This window comes from Colias philodice, chromosome 22 (assembly GCF_061535455.1).
Source record: "Colias philodice isolate Cphi_HAF_F1 chromosome 22, ilColPhil1 Martin Lab GWU primary, whole genome shotgun sequence".
Lineage (NCBI taxonomy): Eukaryota > Metazoa > Arthropoda > Insecta > Lepidoptera > Pieridae > Colias > Colias philodice.
In genome coordinates, this window is record NC_143107.1 from 2,018,814 (window position 1) to 2,037,464 (window position 18,651).

General features: G+C 32.6%; 2 protein-coding genes and 1 long non-coding RNA gene across 3 annotated transcripts; 1 reads left to right on the forward strand and 2 right to left on the reverse strand.

Moving 5' to 3' along the window:
* LOC149478315 (uncharacterized) lies at positions 1–1,054 on the reverse strand. Its single transcript, XM_089709228.1, has 2 exons — positions 971–1,054; positions 1–567 (listed from the first exon to the last, which is right to left on the reverse strand). Exons 1-2 carry the CDS (start codon positions 1,023–1,025, stop codon positions 47–49), a joined length of 576 nt encoding a protein of 191 aa, XP_089565354.1. The 5' UTR covers positions 1,026–1,054; the 3' UTR covers positions 1–46.
* A 4,084-nt stretch (positions 1,055–5,138) lies between these two features.
* LOC149478316 (ADP-ribosylarginine hydrolase CG3568-like) lies at positions 5,139–8,339 on the reverse strand. Its single transcript, XM_089709158.1, has 3 exons — positions 8,325–8,339; positions 5,773–6,058; positions 5,139–5,314 (listed from the first exon to the last, which is right to left on the reverse strand). The coding sequence occupies exons 1-3, from the start codon at positions 8,337–8,339 to the stop codon at positions 5,139–5,141; spliced, it is 477 nt and encodes a 158-aa protein (XP_089565284.1).
* A 7,494-nt stretch (positions 8,340–15,833) lies between these two features.
* LOC149478317 (uncharacterized) lies at positions 15,834–16,840 on the forward strand. The gene is made up of 3 exons (XR_016317424.1): positions 15,834–16,399; positions 16,527–16,588; positions 16,663–16,840. It is a non-coding gene; the product is annotated as an uncharacterized LOC149478317 (long non-coding RNA).
* The last annotated feature ends 1,811 nt before the right edge of the window (positions 16,841–18,651 follow it).

Below are 18,651 nucleotides of genomic sequence, written 5' to 3' on the forward strand. Positions count from 1 at the left end.
TTTATCAATTGAACAACATTCTTTTATTGAGAAAGGTTCTTAATCTTCAAGACTTTCTAGGCAGAGAGTTTTGCCCCAAAACACCTTGAACCAAATTCTGACCCCAATCGTGAACGCCATTCCACGTCCTTATCATAGGAGGTAAGTTATCAGAGCCACTAGCAGGAGATGCAGAAACGTAAATCAGTTGAGGTTGTGGTTGGTACATCGGAAGCGGTTGTGGTTGGTACATCGGAGGCAGCGGTTGTGGTTGGTACATCGGAGGCAGCGGTTGTGGTTGGTACATCGGAGCCAGCGGTTGTGGTTGGTACATCGGAGCCAGCGGTTGTGGTTGGTACATCGGAGCCAGTGGTTGTGGATTTGAGTTGTCGTAAACATATCTAGTCTGAGGCTGGGATTGTGGCATCAGTTGAATGTTTCCCTGCGGCATCTTCTGGCTGTATCCCTGCGGCATTTGTTGGGTGTATCCCTGCCGTTGCGGTCTCTGCTGGTTGTATACCTGCGGCATTGGTTGGTTGTTTTCTTGTGGCAACGGACTTGCAGATACGAATGGATCCCCAGTAAACCCTGCAATAGAAACGACATTAGTACCTTAGTCCAGAAATTACATAAACTCTATAGTCTTGTGCTGCCTTTTCAACTGTTTTGAACGGTACTTGGCGCCAGACTCTATCAAGTCTGTGGATAATGTATCAACTTCAGGAAATTGAATCAAATTACATTCTGACAGATCTGTTGATATCTAAATAGACACAACTTTTGGGCATGAATAAATCTGAAAATACCTTGACTATCTATCGCTTTTGTATGCTAAGACCAACATTTTTCATAAATAATAATAAAAATAAAAATCAAATCTAAAAATAACGAAACTGAAGAAATGAAACTTGAAACTTTCATTAAAAAGAAAAAAAATACAAAAAAAGTAATTTAAATCGACAATTACTAAATTAAATAAATAATTACTTACATGAGGTCCCCAAGATGGCAACGAGGAGGAAAACGGATGCTCTGCTCAGGAACATGTTTGCTCTCTAGATCTCGAATTCAACTGTGCTCTGGAGTGGTTCGGGTTCGCTTTTATTGGGCGCAGCTTATCAATCGAGTGACGTGTGCAACGGTCAAGACGGGATATTCCCAGAATGGAGACTGATAACTGCAACCTCCACCAATGAGGCTAACATTTACCTGGAAATAGTTAGCCTTAATGTCTAAAAATGTTTTCTGCTCCGTCAGCAAGGATTGAAAACTTTAAGTCAACTGCAAATAACGTTATATAATTTTCTAAACTTTTTGGGTGTTATTAATCGATGCGCAGTCAAGTTCAGGTAGAATCCGGTGGAACTTGTTCCTAAATTGAAGATATCACAACCTAGTGTCTAGTGCAGTGAGCTGAGCCATAAACTTTTGCACAAGGATAATTTACAGTTTCATCATTTTGTTTTTGCGTTCTCAATTATCAGCACTTTGTTTTTGAATACTAATCTCTTGACCACAGTTGACAGATATATACGTACATACAGTTAGAAGTAAGGAGCCCCTGCGATGAAATTATGACGTAAGCACTGTTATAGGGCTGTTACCTTTTTGATATTTAACCGACTTCAAAAATAAATGAGGAGGTTATCAATTCGGCCTGTATATTTCTGTTTGCTTTTTTTTCACAGTCGATTTTTTGGTAATTTTGAGATTAAAACTCGTTAAAATACAAAAATGGTGTATAGGCCAGTGGAAATTAACATTAAATTCGCAAAGCACGATGTAGATTTGAATTTTTGGTATGTTGTTTGGATCAGTTAGGGTGATGTAAATCCCAATTTGCAACTTCGAAAAAGTTGTGCTCGCTGCGCACCACGTGATAAACTGCGAAAATTTTGGACTTTTTTCACTTTTTGCTCTAAAAGTCATAAACTATGCGTTTCCGACAAGTATGATTCAGTACATAAATTAAGGTTATTAAATTTGCAACAATTTAAGCCTAACCGCAGCTCTCTAAACTTTATAACGACTAAACTGTGGCCATTCGAAGATGGTTCATTTTTCCCGAAATATTGAAATTTTTAGTTTTGCTCCCGTTTGAAGCAAAATATTGGCAAAAACCGCTCGTTCTATGAGAAGTTCGTATAATAAAGTTGTAGTGCATTTAATTTTCTTTCATAAGAGCATAGAACAAAGTCTGTGAGACAAATATTTCACACACAATATCTGAAAAACAAAAAGAAGGTAGAAATAGATTTTTAAAGAATTGAAACTGAGAGCATATAAAATCATAAAAAGAATAATACTTTTTCATTAGCAGGATAGGTAATTAACAAAATTACAAAATTTGGGAAAGTAGGAAAAAAGATTATACGCAAATAATAAACTGCGAAAATTTTGGACTTTTTTCACTTTTTGCTCTAAAAGTCATAAACTATGCGTTTCCGATAAGTATCATTCAGTACATAAATTAAGGTTATTAAATTTGCAACAATTTAAGCCTAATTAAAGCTCTCTAAATCTTATAGCGACTAAACTGTGGCCATTCGAAGATGGTTCATTTTTCCCGAAATATTGAAATTTTTAGTTTTGCTCCCGTTTGAAGCAAAATATTGGCAAAAACCGCTCGTTCTATGAGAAGGTCGTATAATAAAGTTGTAGTGCATTTGATTTTCTTTCATTAGAGCATAGAACAAAGTCTGTGAGACAAATAGTTCACTCACAATATCTGAAAAACAAAAAGAAGGTAGAAATAGATTTTTAAAGAATTGAAACTGAGGGCATATAAAATCATAAAAAGGATAATACTTTTTCATTTGCAGTATAGGTAATTAACAAAATTACAAAGCTAATTAAATTTGCAACAATTTAGCCAAACCGCAGCTCTCTAAACCTTATAACAACTAAGCTGTGGCCTTTCAAAGATAGTCAGTTTTTCCCGAAAATTTCAAATTTTTAGTTTTGCTTCCGTTTGAACCAAAATATTGGCATAAACCGCTCGTTCTATGAGAAAGTCGTATAATAAAGTTGTAGTGCATTTAATTTTCTTTCATTAGAGCATAGAACAAAGTCTGTGAGACAAATAGTTCACTCACAATATCTGAAAAACAAAAAGAAGGTAGAAATAGATTTTTAAAGAATTGAAACTGAGGGCATATAAAATCATAAAAAGGATAATACTTTTTCATTTGCAGGATAGGTAATTAACAAAATTAAATTTTCTACAACTTTATTTTATGACCTTCTCATAGAACGAGCGGTTTTGCCAATATTTTGGTTCAAACGGGAGCAAAACTAAAAATTTGAAAATTTCGGGAAAAACTGACTATCTTTGAAAGGCCACAGCTTAGTTGTTATAAGGTTTAGAGAGCTGCGGTTAGGCTTAAATTGTTGCAAATTTAATTATCTTTGTAATTTTGTTAATTACCTATCCTGCAAATGAAAAAGTATTATCCTTTTTATGATTTTATATGCCCTCAGTTTCAATTCTTTAAAAATCTATTTCTACCTTCTTTTTGTTTTTCAGATATTGTGAGTGAACTATTTGTCTCACATACTTTGTTCTATGCTCTTATGAAAGAAAATTAAATGCACTACAACTTTATTATACGAACTTCTCATAGAACGAGCGGTTTTTGCCAATATTTTGCTTCAAACGGGAGCAAAACTAAAAATTTCAATATTTCGGGAAAAATGAACCATCTTCGAATGGCCTCAGTTTAGTCGTTATAAGGTTTAGAGAGCTGCGGTTAGGCTTAAATTGTTGCAAATTTAATAACCTTAATTTATGTACTGAATCATACTTGTCGGAAACGCATAGTTTATGACTTTTAGAGCAAAAAGTGAAAAAAGTCCAAAATTTTCGCAGTTTATCACGTGGTGCGCAGCGAGCACAACTTTTTCGAAGTTGCAAATTGGGATTTACATCACCCTAACTGATCCAAACAACATACCAAAAATTCAAATCTACATCGTGCTTTGCGAATTTAGGGTTTTTTAGTGTCGATTTCTACTGGCCTATAGCCTAAATATGAATTTACAAGAAGAAACAATTCGAATTAATACACCTTGTAAAAGTAAATACGTTTTTATCAGTGCTATATTTCGAAATCTTGTTTTGTTATGGACGCCGAAGGTTATTTAATGTACCTAAATTATTTATAATGCTTGATATTTGTGTTATACATATATATTCAATAATAATTTTAAACCAGAATTTACAATACTTATATGTAGGTATACCTACAAATCTGTAAGAAATTCACATTTACAATGTCATATTAAAACCGATATCGTTATTATAAATCGGTATGTCATTTCGTTATCGGTACGTTATACCGTTATTACAATATAATACCGATATTTAAAACATTGAATTTTTTATAACTATAGGTAGTAGTTTAAATACAAATAAGTATTCTACTAAAGATAATTTTACATGATGACATAAATATGATAATTAGGGTTCCGTAGCCAAAATGGCAAAAACGGAACCCTTATAGTTTCGTCATGTCCGTCTGTCCGTCTGTCCGTCTGTCCGTCTGTCACAGCCGATTTACTCGGAAACTATAAGTACTACAGTGATGAAATTTGATGGGAATATGTGTTGTATGAACCGCTACAAAAATATGACACTAAATAGTAAAAAAAAGAATTGGGGGTGGGGCCCCCCATACATGTAACTGAGGGATGAAATTTTTTTTTTCGATGTACATACCCGTGTGGGGTATCAATGGAAAGGTCTTTTAAAATGATATAAAGTTTTCTAAAAAACATTTTTCTTAAAGTGAACGGTTTTTGAGATATCAGCTCTCAAAGTCGTAAAAAGTATGTCCCCCCCCCTCTATTTTTATAACTACGGGGTATAAAATTCTAAAAAAAATAGAGGTGATGCATGCTAATTAACTCTTTCAACGATTTTTGGTTTGATCAAAGTATCTCTTATAGTTTTTGAGATAGGTTGATTTAACTGTAATTTATTATATTTGCTGCTACGGAACCCTTTGTGCGCGAGCCCGACTCGCACTTGGCCGGTTTTTTTTTAATTTATGTTTAAAACAATTACAAATATTAGATTAAAATTGGTTTAGTTTTTACGAGAAATAATAATATTCATAAATTTAATATTGTGCGTTTGTTTTTTTCAAGTGTTATTATTCTCAGTAAAAGTAATTTGATAACTCACCTACTATAGGTTTACTGGGTTTTATATACGAAAAATTAACATCTGAAACATGGTTCAACAAATCCTTTTTGAGAAAAGCTCGAATTCGCTCCAAAAACGTTAGCACGTACACGTCAGTTTGGTGCGGACTCATCTTCCAAACGCCTAGACCTGAAATGATAAAAGCTTTTTGTGATAAATGTTTTTTATAATAAGGTAATTTTCAACATTAATTTGAGGATTTAAAACTAAACCTGTGCATTCTTCTAGTTTGTCTTTCTTTCACGTAGCAATGGACCAACTTTATGATACGATTTTTTTTATGATACGGTTATAAATCGGTATGTTATATCGTTATCGGTACGTTAAAGCGTTATAACAATGTAATACCGATATTAAGCCTATTATTTAACAACTAGGATTGGCTTGAGAGTATTCAAGTTACTTTTTACATCTGTAAATAATCAGATTCACTCATTAATTTCATATAGATGGCATTATTACAAATAATTCATTGATCGCGGGAAAAGCCATGGGCAACAGCTAGTAGTAACATAATAAATGTTTATTTTGTAGGCTTATTGTTGTTTCAATATATTTTTGAAATAAATTATCAATTTTCTACTAACCACATCCAATAACATTCAAAAACACATTTCCTCCATCTTTTCCCCTATATTCTGCTTCCAATAAAGCGCATTCCGCTATAACACTTATCCGCTTGTAATAGAGCTCATTATCGAACACACCGCGTTGTGTCTTCACATAACGTTCTAGAAACTTCTTTTCATCGGGTTTTTCTGTTATTATATTCACATATGCTGTTAGCTCTTGGTATGTGTAGCTGTGTGCCTGAAAGTTGTATGAGAAAAAAATAGTATTTTGCGAGATTTTTTGTTTGTTATGAAAAAAAATCTTCAGTGTGAAAAAACGATAATTTTTTTTAAGTTTAACAATAGATGCAATGAATTTTCAACAAAAAATGTTATATTTAAATGGGAACTATATTTTCTATCACCAAAATTTATATTTGTCATCAAGTTGTATCACCTAATAAATAGATCTATCACCACGAATTAATATTTTCGTTCTCAGATAAACAAAAATTGTTCCCAGGTATGAATTATCAAATTAATGTTAATATAATGTGTAAAATAAGAGATCGATAACCAATAAAATTATATTGCATTACATGAATATAAACTTCGTTCTTATAATAACAGTTTTGTTACTTAAATAATAGCTCTGTGCTCAGAATGGTAGATCTGTCACCAAATAAATCGATTATCGATCCCTGACTGCGACTCCTTTTTATTTGATAATTTTTCACCAATACAGTAGTAACATTTTATTTCGTTCAGATATTAAATTAATAGTATTCGTTGCCAATTTAAAACATCAATTTACAATTTTAATGAAAAAATGATCAAAGGGGCGGAGACAAATTGGCGCGCTTTAAAAATTGATTATTTAACTTTGTTGTATCTACAATTTATGCTAGCCATAAGCCAGCTATTTTAAACCAGCGCTGATTGTTCAGTGGTAATTATTTTAAACAATAAATATTGATTATTTTGACTTTAATAATTGTTTTATTTACTTAAGTACTACTCTGCTAAAAATTTTATTTAAATATAATTTATACTACCAGTGGAAATTTAGAACCTTGGGAGGCTAGTTAACTAGCAAAATCTTTTGGTTGAAACGATGATGACAACCCTAATTTTTTATTTGAACTTAATGCAATTTTCTAGTAACACAATATTATTTATTGATGATCTCTTTAAATTAGTTTGCTTAAAGACTTATGAAGACACACCTATTATAATACATACAAAAACATTTATTTGGTACTAGACCTTCTATCTCAGGATTTTAGGTGATTTATTGTGGAACTGATTTTGCATTGTTTGGTGACTACATTTTGGTGACAGATCTACTATTTTGAGGACAAACCCTATTATTTAAGAAACACAAAACTAATTAAATTGGTGATAGCTTAAATGATACCCTATTTAAATGGATGATTGTTTTTTTTTTCGAAGCGTAATATTTTAGCGTCTAGAAACAGTACATTATGGATTTCTTTTTGTTCCTAATAAATTTAACTCATAAAATAAGTAACTATTTAAAAATCAGTATGCGAGAACACTTAATGACATATTAGAATCTTAGGAAATATGTAGTAATAAAATCTGTACCTAATTATATACTTTTATCAGGAAATAAAAAATTAAAGTTATTTATGTAACTATTATGGTGGTATTATGCATGTAATTTAAGACTTTCATTTTGCACTATAATTCGATAGTTTATAATACGAATCGGATTACTACTACTTGTATACGTAGTATATTATTATTAGTCTGTGCTACTACTGTAGATACCAGAATATCTGCCTAGGATTACTTACAATATCATTTTCTTACAATAAATCTATACTTACCTTTAAATTTTAATAATGTTTACATTCATCCAAGAAAATAAGGCTTATCCCACGCTTATAATATATTCTACGCTTATACTAGCTTTTCGCAACGACTCCGCCCAGTAATATAATATGTATCTTTTCTTGAACTGAAGACAAACAAAAATTTTATTAAAACCGATTCAGCCGTGAAAGGAGGAAGGAGGTGACAAACATAGAAGAAACATAAATATTTGTAGCTTGTTATTTAGCAAATAAATTAAATATGATTGGATGCCAAATTCGCACTAGATATTCCGCGCATTAATGATGTTTTTGTAAATAAATAAACAGAATTTATTTGTATATTTTCATGACTCATGGCTTTTCCTAGTATTAATGTTTGAAAAATACTAATGTATGTACCATGTAAATAAATTAGATGGAGTCTGGCATAATTTCAATACTTACCTTCTTGGTTGTTTAGAATTTTAAACTTATTTTTTTATACACATAAGAAATGATATATTTATGGACTTATTAAGTAATTAACTACTAACTATAGAATTCTGTTACAGAAATTAGATGTAACAATTAACAAAAGCCTTTGAAAAATACGATAGGTAGGTTTGTAACTTGCTTATAATATAAATTAGACAGTATATTGCATCAACTTGTTATAGTTCGTGAAGAAAATCTATTGTTATGCCTACTTAAGTTAATTTGTTATTGTAAATTATTAAAACCTGCGCATTATATTTAATTCATAGGTACCTGAGTATTATTCATTCTCCTAACGAATAGCATGCCTACATAATGTATATAATGTACTTAAAATTTCTAGCAGCTGTTGATTATATTTTTAGGGATATTATTGGTGGAACGCGAGCTATAGAATAAGTTTTTCTATTGTAACTTCCTTTGAGTGATAAAAGGGTAGTTACTTATCTTATCTAACTTATCTTAGTCTACGTCGATTAGAATAATTTAGAATACCTAGGTACCCTAGGTTCTTGCTCAAATACTTTTATAGGTAGGATGGTAGTAAGGATCTATCTATTGGATGCTTAATATTGAAAGTGTACCTAATTACTACCTAAGTGTACTGAGTTTAAAAATATTATAATTCAATTCGTATGTGCGAAATTCGTAATTACATACCTAGTTTTTAAATCTTATCATGTGTAGGTAAATGAAGGCGTTTCTTATTTATGTAATAATAAATACACAACGCATGTTTGGCAAAGATTACTACCTAGTTACGCTTCAAGGTTAACATTTCACTGTTTGATAAAACTACGCGTTCCTCATTGATAATTCGCAAATCGCGAAAAGCAAGGTCCAATTTTTGTACGACGCAAAACACTAAATCAGAAACACGTGCCAAGATATAGGCACATTTTACTACCAACATAATCGTTTTTGTCGTATTTTTTTAATAAACTAGCCTTGTCTGCTTGGCAGTTTTTCGTTTTGGTTTACAATAGCCCAGTATGTACCTACACTTTTAAAAAATATAATATTGCACTGAGGAAATAGGCATGACGACAGTATCCATAAATGATCGTATTAGTGTTTTTAAGGGAAAATGTATAATAGATAAATTACATATAGTGACTTAGAAATCTTAAAAACGTTAAGATTAATGAGATTATCAATAAAATAAAACATTGAAATACTGCAGTTGGCCATTTTGACTAAAACACGCGTGACGTCACGCTTAAGTAAACAACTCACGTCAGATGTTTTTTGTTGTTATGAATATGTTGAGAATACGCATTTTTATTTATTTTCTATTGTTTCACGTATGCTTTATCGACTCAGAACAGAAATATAATTGCGAATTCACGAATACATGGTTCGGGGTTCTCCGCGCCAACTTTATACAATCATTTCTTATTATTTTCTCGCTTAAAATAATTACTAACACATTTTTGAGCATTATTTTTATGTGGATTCACACTGCAATACTGCACACCACTTATAAACTTTGAAATTCGTTTCTATAACACATATTAAATAAATATTTTTTTAATTTTCTTCGCAATGCGTACAAATAATTACGTATTTACCAAAGTGTGACGTCACGCCTACGCCATGACACCTGCGAGCTGTTTTGGCACAGTTAATAAATATTTTTTGGAAAATGGCTTTTATCTTCGTTAAATTTAAGTATATTACCGAAATATAGGGTTTTTCTTATAGTAAACGTATACACACATTATGGAAGAGGATTTCAAAATCTTTCGTCATGCCTATTGTAGCTTTTATTATAAAAGTTAGTTAAAGATTAGGTGCAAAGTGGGGCAATTTAGAAAATTTACGATTTACAAGTTGATCGTTAAAAGTCACCACAGAACATAAATACTCAGGGGAGACGTCACTTACTTAGAGCATTAAAACCAACGTCACTTACAATTATTAATTATAATATAATCTACTCGTACTAATACCTAATCTGTGATATAATCATACATTGAGTTACTATGTAGTTATGTACTACGTAGTAAATAGTAATTCAATGTAATCATATAAACTTTTTATTTGTAATTTACCTATAAATATAGGAACAAGAATACAAACTCGACCTCTGAATTCTTTACTTTCAGACTATAAGTAAATTAAATAATAGAAATATAGTTTACAGTAGTTAGGTACCTAGGTAAACTGTTTTGGTACCTATTTTAATGACACCGATCCTTGGTAAGTGTACCTACAGAATTAACTTGGATTAAATCTACTCCTTTTCTCCTCTTTAAAGTCTTAAAGAGTCTGTTACATACAAACATAATTTATGTGAAGTTAAGATAGTGTTAAAAAAAAGATAAAATTAATAACCACATAACAGTAGGTACCAACATTTCAAAATGATTCCCCACATAAATTCGGTTATTCCCCTTCCATTGCTCATATCCATAGACGTTGCAGTTCCTCAATATAATTTTCCGAAAATCAAAGATTACAAACGTTCACAGATCTACGAAATGGACAATAATGGACCAATTACTGGATATTGATTGTTGAATGATGTATTTTGACATGGACCAACTGGATATTGATTGTTGAATCATTGTGTAGCGACGACAAGCCAATTTACGAGTTATCGAATTTCAAGTGTAGCGCTAAGAAAGCTCACACGGTAACTCGTATATAAACAGTTTGTGCGCTATGCATAGACAGTCACGGGCTTGTCGGCACGCGGGTGGGTCGCATAGGTTGAATATTAATTACATACGGATAAATATATTATGTAGTTAAAGAAATATAACCTTTACGTAGTTATTCATCTTTTATTTATCACCCTATGGCCGATGCATCGCTCGCACTTATGACGGACGCATCGGATACTCATGTAGGTGCAGTTTTACAACAACGTGCAAATAATGAATGGTTACCTTTAGGTTATTTTTCTAAGAATCTATCTAAGACTGAACGCAAGTATAGTACGTACGATAGGGAGTTATTAGCAATTTACTTAGCTATTCGTCATTTTCGGAATATGGTCGAAGGACGACAGTTAACGGTGTACACGGATCACAAACCGTTAATTAATGCATTTTCTAAAGTAAATAGCGAGAAAGAGTTACCCAGACGTACACGACACTTGATATTCATTAGTGAGTTCACCACGGATTTGAGACACGTAAGTGGGCAAGATAATGTCGTTGCAGATTCGTTATCTCGAGTCGCAACAATAAGTTGTCCCACTGTAATAGATTACGCGGAACTTGCTAAGGATCAACAACAAGATTCTTATATGTTACAATTATCTAATTCGAAAGACGCTAATAATAGGTTAAAGAAAATAATGTTACCTGAAAGCGGTACATTTATTTATTGTAATTTAGATAATGATAAAATTAGACCCTACTTGACTGATAAATTTCGTTTTCGACGTATTGCATTTGATAGTGTACATAATTTATGTCATCCCAGAATTAGGACTACACGCAAATTGATTCAAAATCGTTTTTATTGGCCAAATATGAATCGTGATGTTGGTCAATGGGCTAAAACATGCATTGAATGTCAACGATCGAAGGTTAATCGACATACAATGTCAGGATAGGATCGTTTCCGCAGTGCGATAGGTTTGAACATATTCATGTTGATTTAATTGGACCTTTACCCACTTCACCAGAAGGTTTTAGGTATTGCCTAACCATAGTTGATAGGGGGACGCGATGGCCAGAATGTTTTCCTACGAAAGATATAACTGTTGAAACGATTTCGCGTGTAATATTATATGAAGGATGGATCTCTCGTTTTGGTTGTCCGAAAAAGCTAACAAGTAACTGTGTTGCTAGGACTTAGAACAGCAGTAAGAAGTGATACCGGCATAAGCGCAGCAGAAATAACGTACGGAACAACTTTACGATTACCAGGTGATTATTACGATAAAAAATCGAGTTAAGAAATAGATAGCAGTCTTGAGTATGTAAGTAAATTACGAGACTCTATTAGGAAATATCAGTCAGTAGCTATTAGGCAGAATGAAAGACGGAACATATTTATTCACCCCGATTTAGAAAAGTGCGATTATGTTTTTGTTAGAAACGACGCAGTACGTAAGCCTTTACAACCAACATACGACGGTCCTTATCGTGTGTTGAGTCGAGAGGAAAAGGTATTTTACATTCAAATGACAGGCAGGAAAGTTAGAATATCTGTAGACCGTCTAAAACCTGCATATTATTTGAATGCTGATAGTGATACGACATCTGGGGCAGATACTGAGGTTCCATTACAAATTCCAAGTAGCGAATTGCGTAATACACATACCACGCGTGGTGGAAGAGCTATACGATTACCGGTACGATTTAGGTAATAGTATTGTATTTGTAATTGTTTCAACTATTTTATATTTATTAGAATTACGATGATTATAAGTATTCATAAGACTTCATAGAAATGTATAAGTAATAAATACTTAGTAATCAACACATCGTATTTAATAAATAATAGCACTTATGAAATTTGAAACGAGTTCATTATTCAATGTTTAACGTTTTAAGTATGGTATTTCAAATTTATGTTTGTGTTGAGTTTTTATTGTAATGTTTACTACTTAGAATTTTAAGTACTTTTGATTTATGGCTTATGAGTGTATAGTAATAGCCTTTGTAATATTAAACGATACAAGTGTAAAGAACGTATTGAGATTTGAAATGTTGATTAAGTGTTAATTGACGTGTTACAATTATCGCACGCCACTTAGAAGAACCACCGAGTTTTTGTAATAACATAAATAGTTTAACGAAATTAGGTGTTAACTGTTAACCACTTGTATACGTTATGATTGAGTTATATTGTGAACATTTTTTATACTTTATACTGTAAACATTTTGTAACCTTATATAGCGACACTTAACATATGTTACCGGCCAAACCCGATTTCAGGACAAACTAGTTTTGCCTAGGCTAGGAGCCCCTCGAAGCGGGGCTCCGTCGACGCGCAAAAAAAAATGGCCTAGCCTGAACTGATTTATCCTATTGGTCTTAGGATGAACTAGTTTGGCCTAGGCTATACCAGTTCATCCGATCGTGTATAGGACGAACTAGTTTAGCCTAGGCAAAACTAGTTTGTCCTGAAATCGGGTTTGGCCGGTAACATATACACCCATCTGTTTATTGTTTAATTTTATTGTAAGATTTTTTTACTTGTATACCTACCCTTTTAATTTTAAGGGGGGAATGATGTAGCGACGACAAGCCAATTTACGAGTTATCGAATTTCAAGTGTAGCCCTAAGAAAGTTCACACGGTAACTCGTATATAAACAGTTCGTGCGATATGCATAGACAGTCACGGCACAGTATTACAATATCTATACAGTACGGAAACGAATGTACTTGCACAGAGAAACGGAGGGGAACTGGCGGGGGGTCGGGCGACGCGGGCCGCGTAATGCAAACACGCTTAGTTTGCATTACCTAGCGCGAAAGGACGACGCAGTCGTATTTTTTGTGTAATAATTTTATTATACATACTTACATATTCTATTAAGGAGCGCACAAACTGTTCCGTGAACGGATGTAAATCTACATTGAAATCCCAGAAGGAAACAATATTTTAGAAAGATTGTATTTGTATCTGTTGAATTTAAATCAAAGCTATGTATATGTTGTCCTCATTATTTTCTTATCAGATTGTTCATCCCAATGTGAATGCAGTACTTAGATAAATGTTATAATAGACAATTAAGAACATCTAAAAATAAAGTGTCACGTAAATATTTAGCATTGCAATATATGTAATTATAATATATAAAACAACAAACTGTTATGTGTATTGATGTAAATCTACATCGAAATCACAGAAGTTATTTAGATATTTTAGATAGATTGTATCTGTATCTATAGAATTTTAATCAAAGCTTTGTATATTATGTTGTTCTCATTCTTGTCTTATCAGATTGTACATCCCAATGCGAATGCATTACTTAGTTAAATGTTATTATATACAATTAAGAACATCCAAAAATAGTGTCCACGTAAATATTTAGCAGTGCAATATATGTAATTATATATTTATGAACAAATAATTACATCAGATTTAATAATTGAAATTATTTTGAATGTACATATACATAAATGATTACATCATAATAGCAATAATCACAATTGTTTTAATTCCAATTTGTTGCAACCCTAGCATATATTCGTGTGGCAGCGTAAGTACCTACACTGGCGGCGGCATCGCGCGACATCAAAGGCGTTGCCTTACTGTAGGAAATAATATTGTAATACTGTGGTCACGGGCTTGTCGGCACGCGGGTGGGTCGCATAGGTTGAATATTAATACACATACGAATATATTATATACTAGCTGTGCCCGCGACTTCGTCCGCGTGGAATAGTGACTGCATAGTAGTTACTAATTAACACACAATTATTGAGTAAACACATCTTGAAACACGTACTAACATAAACAACTAAATTATAAGTACTTACAGATTATTTTACAGTTAAGAAATAAAATAAATAATAACACAAAATAACTGTTAGTAAAATTTATTACTAAACTGAGCTAAAAAAACTTAGGTACAAAAGAGTTCAAAATTTCCAGGGTATGGCTATCCTCCCGCTCCCATATCCTTCTACTTTCACAGACTTTCAACTTTTCCCTTTCACCCCTAGTAAATGGCAGAACCGATTTTGATGTAAACCATGTCTAATTGTACACGTACCTATATGAACCTATATGTACACGTCATATCCTTTCGTTTGGTGCTCCATTTGGATTATTTATCCCCACTATATCACCCCTAAGGTGCCCTATATGTAATAAACAGATGAACCGATTTTGGTAAAACATGACTAATTGTAATTCAGACGTCAATTGATATGCCGCTTGAGTATAATATTATTTGACCACATTCGATTATTCATTCCCACTTTTACCGCTATAATCCAATAAATGGATGAACCGATTTTGATTAAATACCTAGATACATTATACTTCTCACGTCATGTCATGCCCTTTCATTTGATATGCCACTGTCAAATATACCCAATTTGACAAAATTCATTTTTTTATTCCCACTTTTATACCTATATCCAATAAATGGATGAACCAATTTTGATAAAATATGTCTTATTGTACTTTACACGTCATGTCTTTCATTAGATACGTCACTTGAGTATATTTGATAAAATTCATTTATTTATTCCTACTTTTACCCCTATATAAAATAAATGGATGAACCGATTTTGATAAAATTTGACTAATTGTTTCTGACAGGTCGTCTATTTTCATTTGATACCTATATCACTTGGGTATAACTGACAACATTCATTTTTTCCATTCCCACTTTTACCCCTATATATAATAAATGGATGAACCGATTTTGATACACTATACCTAAGAACAACTAATGTAACAAAAAAAAACGCATCTAATTCGTTTTACCCGTTAGCGAGCTACGGTTGCACAGACGGACACGCAAACACACATAGCGGACGTAACACCCCTCTTTTTGCGTTGGGGGTTAAAAATATAATACCTACGACATAATTTAAAAGACATTTTATGTAGAAAATTTACCTAGAAGTAACCATGATACTATTTGTGCAGGTTTTAGACTTATGAGCAAAAATCGAAATAAAGGTCCTTTGATCCCCCTACTACCCCCTCAGCTAAACTCCCCCCCCACCCCACGGTACTTTCGATATGATCATCTGGACATGTCAAGGAATAACTTTAGCGTATAATTTACGTAATAAAGTTATTCATGTATAGAATGCCTTAGCAAATGTTCGCCGTGATTACTTAAGGTGATGAATTAATTTTTCTAACATTTACGGCCCTTTTTAAACCTTCGTAATTTTTATATTATTAAAGTTGTCGTGATGAAAATTCTTGACAAGAAAGTTCAATAGTAACACAATACGTCTACCGTTTTAGAAACATGATTCCATGATATTTTCTCGATAGAAAAAAAATACAAAGTTCTCATTGTTATTTTTTTTTAATCTCTGGCATCTTCAAAATAACAAACGTAAAGTTACGACTTTTTGGATATTAACTATAAAACATACAACCTATACGTCTACCGATTTAGAATTTTGAAATATGCGATGGTTTTGAAATAAACAAGAAATACTTGAAATTAACGCGCGACCAGCCAATATAGCGAGAGCCGCCCTGTACCTTCCTACCCCGATCGCTGCACGAGTCATTCCCGCTACGGCCGTCACACGGGGAACTTGTGTCGCTCGCGCAATCGTAAAAAAGGGTGACAACACAATAAGACAAAATGAGACAAATGGGGACAATAAAGAAAATAAGAAGAAGAAACATAAAGGTTGGAGGAAAAAGAATGCTTACAATTGGAACAAATTAATGAAGTAAGTTGGTTTTATTTTAAATTTGATGATAATTGTATTATAGACGATGTTTGATATGTACCCCTGTTTTAAGTACATAACGAATGTGTAAGATTTTTTTCATTTATAGCATAGATAATCTTTTCAGAAATCCGGAATCCAGAAGGAAAATAAACCCACTGATTGTTCACAATGTGAACCCACTCCTTCGTAAGTACCTTTATTCAGTCAAAAATGTATGTTATCAACGCTCTACTGGTTTTATCGCATGATTCCATTTTTAGCAAAAAGCAACAAAGTGCAAAGAAATAAAAAATCATGGTGAACTTAGTGGAAGTATGGTGGCCGTAATATGGAACAGGAGCTCATTGGAGTAGTATTATATTTAAAAAAATACGAAAAAATTTCAAGAATTACATTTCTTAGTAGGTGGTAGATAAGTATGTTGTATAAAGAATTTGATGTTGATATTTACTTCATTTATACTTACTACACCTGTGCGGGAAATTGCTTAGTACTAAAACAGGTTTATATTCATATTTACATAGTAATGTGAGTTCTCATTTCGAAAAATTTCGTGTAAGTATATTAAATTGAGTTCCTGGGTGATCTGGAAACACAATTGGGCCCGGAAGATGGCGCTGCAGTCACTCCTCCTAATCACATGAACCGATTTGGATGAATATTTGTGTGCACATTTCATTGTTGTGGGATGATTGGTTGATTCGTTTTCACATTAGCTAATATTATGTATTTTTGTTGTAAACTTAATTTAATGTTTATAATACATTATTATTGGTATAAATAAGCCAGTGTTCGTCTCACATTGCTGTACCTGCCTACCTACCCTACCAGGGCCTAACTTTGTTCTGGCTATTTTATTTTGATTATTTGTAATGAATAATTACAATTATAATAGAGTGCAAAAAATAAATACATGCGTCAATATATTTTGTGTTTTTTTTTAAACAATTTTTTTATTTAAAAAAATATCATTCCGACCGCGGCTTTGCCCGCGTGGAATTAGGTTATATCGTGAATCCTGTTTTTTCCCACAGATGTGTTCAGTTCGGATAAAAAGTATCCTATGTGTAAATCCAGGCAATTAGCTATATTTTATCAAAATTGGTAATGTAGTCTTGACGTGATTAAGTAACAACTAACAAAAAAATATACAAATTAACATCCAAAGTTTCGCATCAGTTTTACTGTATTAGTGATATCTTCCACTCTTGACTTTGACTGAGAAGAATTAGGGTTTATAACTTCTTTCAGAAATAGTACCTTTCATTTCTGGGCATGATGTAATATCTACGTCAGCATCAAATTCTATCTAAATCAATTCAGTAGTCCGCGTTATTGAGTACCATTTCATTTTTTCAGAGTAACAATATTTTTTGTTATTAGATTATTTATAACCTGTATTATTTTGTAATAAAGTAAACATTACGAAATAATAATAATTACCTATTAATAATGTCTAAGTAGTTGTTAAAAAAAAGATTATTTGTTTATAAGCAAGAAAATAAAACCAATAAATCAACAATTAAATAAATGTATAACAATATTATAACTGTATGACGACTCCATACATGTTTGTCCCGAGTCGGCCAGCGGCAGCGCGGCGAGTTTGCAAGAATGACTTCGCGCACACCCGCGTTCGCGATAGCGAGCTTTTACTCCGCCCGCCAAGCAGTGGATTTTTTTTTGTGTATCGTCTTAAATGGTCATAACTTTTTTATTTATGAACCGATTGACATGAAATAAACACTAAATGTTAAGTGAAGCTTACCACATAAGTGAAAACCGCATCTAAATCGGATAAGCCGTTTCTGAGATTAGCGTGCACGAACATACAGACAAACAGACAAACCGACAAACAGACAAACAGACAAAAATTTTTTTAACTACAGTTTTGGGTTCAGGATCGATTTAATAATAACACCTGCTAAGTTTTTTTTAATATTTTCATTGTACAGACATCACTTTTCTACGATTTTATTATATGTATTGATATTGATGATGTAGTTATTGAAATATAACCTGTGCCTAGTTATTTCATCTTTCATTACACCCGCATAATATAATAAGCCCCTACAATATTATGAAAGTTCTTGATAATGACGACGTACCTAAAATTGTTACTTTCGGCGTTAGTTATGTTGGGTACGAATAGGATACTAACTTCATATTTGTCTCAATTCAACGGAAGTGTGTTAATCCTGCTTGGAAGGAAAATAGGAGAAAAATCAAAGCAATCGTTTATCAATTGA

Bases quoted from the DNA above. Each gene is read 5' to 3' on its own strand.
- LOC149478315 (XM_089709228.1), bottom strand. From the start codon at position 1,025: ATGTTCCTGAGCAGAGCATCCGTTTTCCTCCTCGTTGCCATCTTGGGG. The intron at 568-970 runs GTAAGTAATTAT...TTTCTATTGCAG, and splicing joins TGCCATCTTGGGGACCTCAT to GGTTTACTGGGGATCCATTC.
- LOC149478316 (XM_089709158.1), bottom strand. The intron at 5,315-5,772 runs GTTAGTAGAAAA...TTATCATTTCAG, and splicing joins TTTGAATGTTATTGGATGTG to GTCTAGGCGTTTGGAAGATG.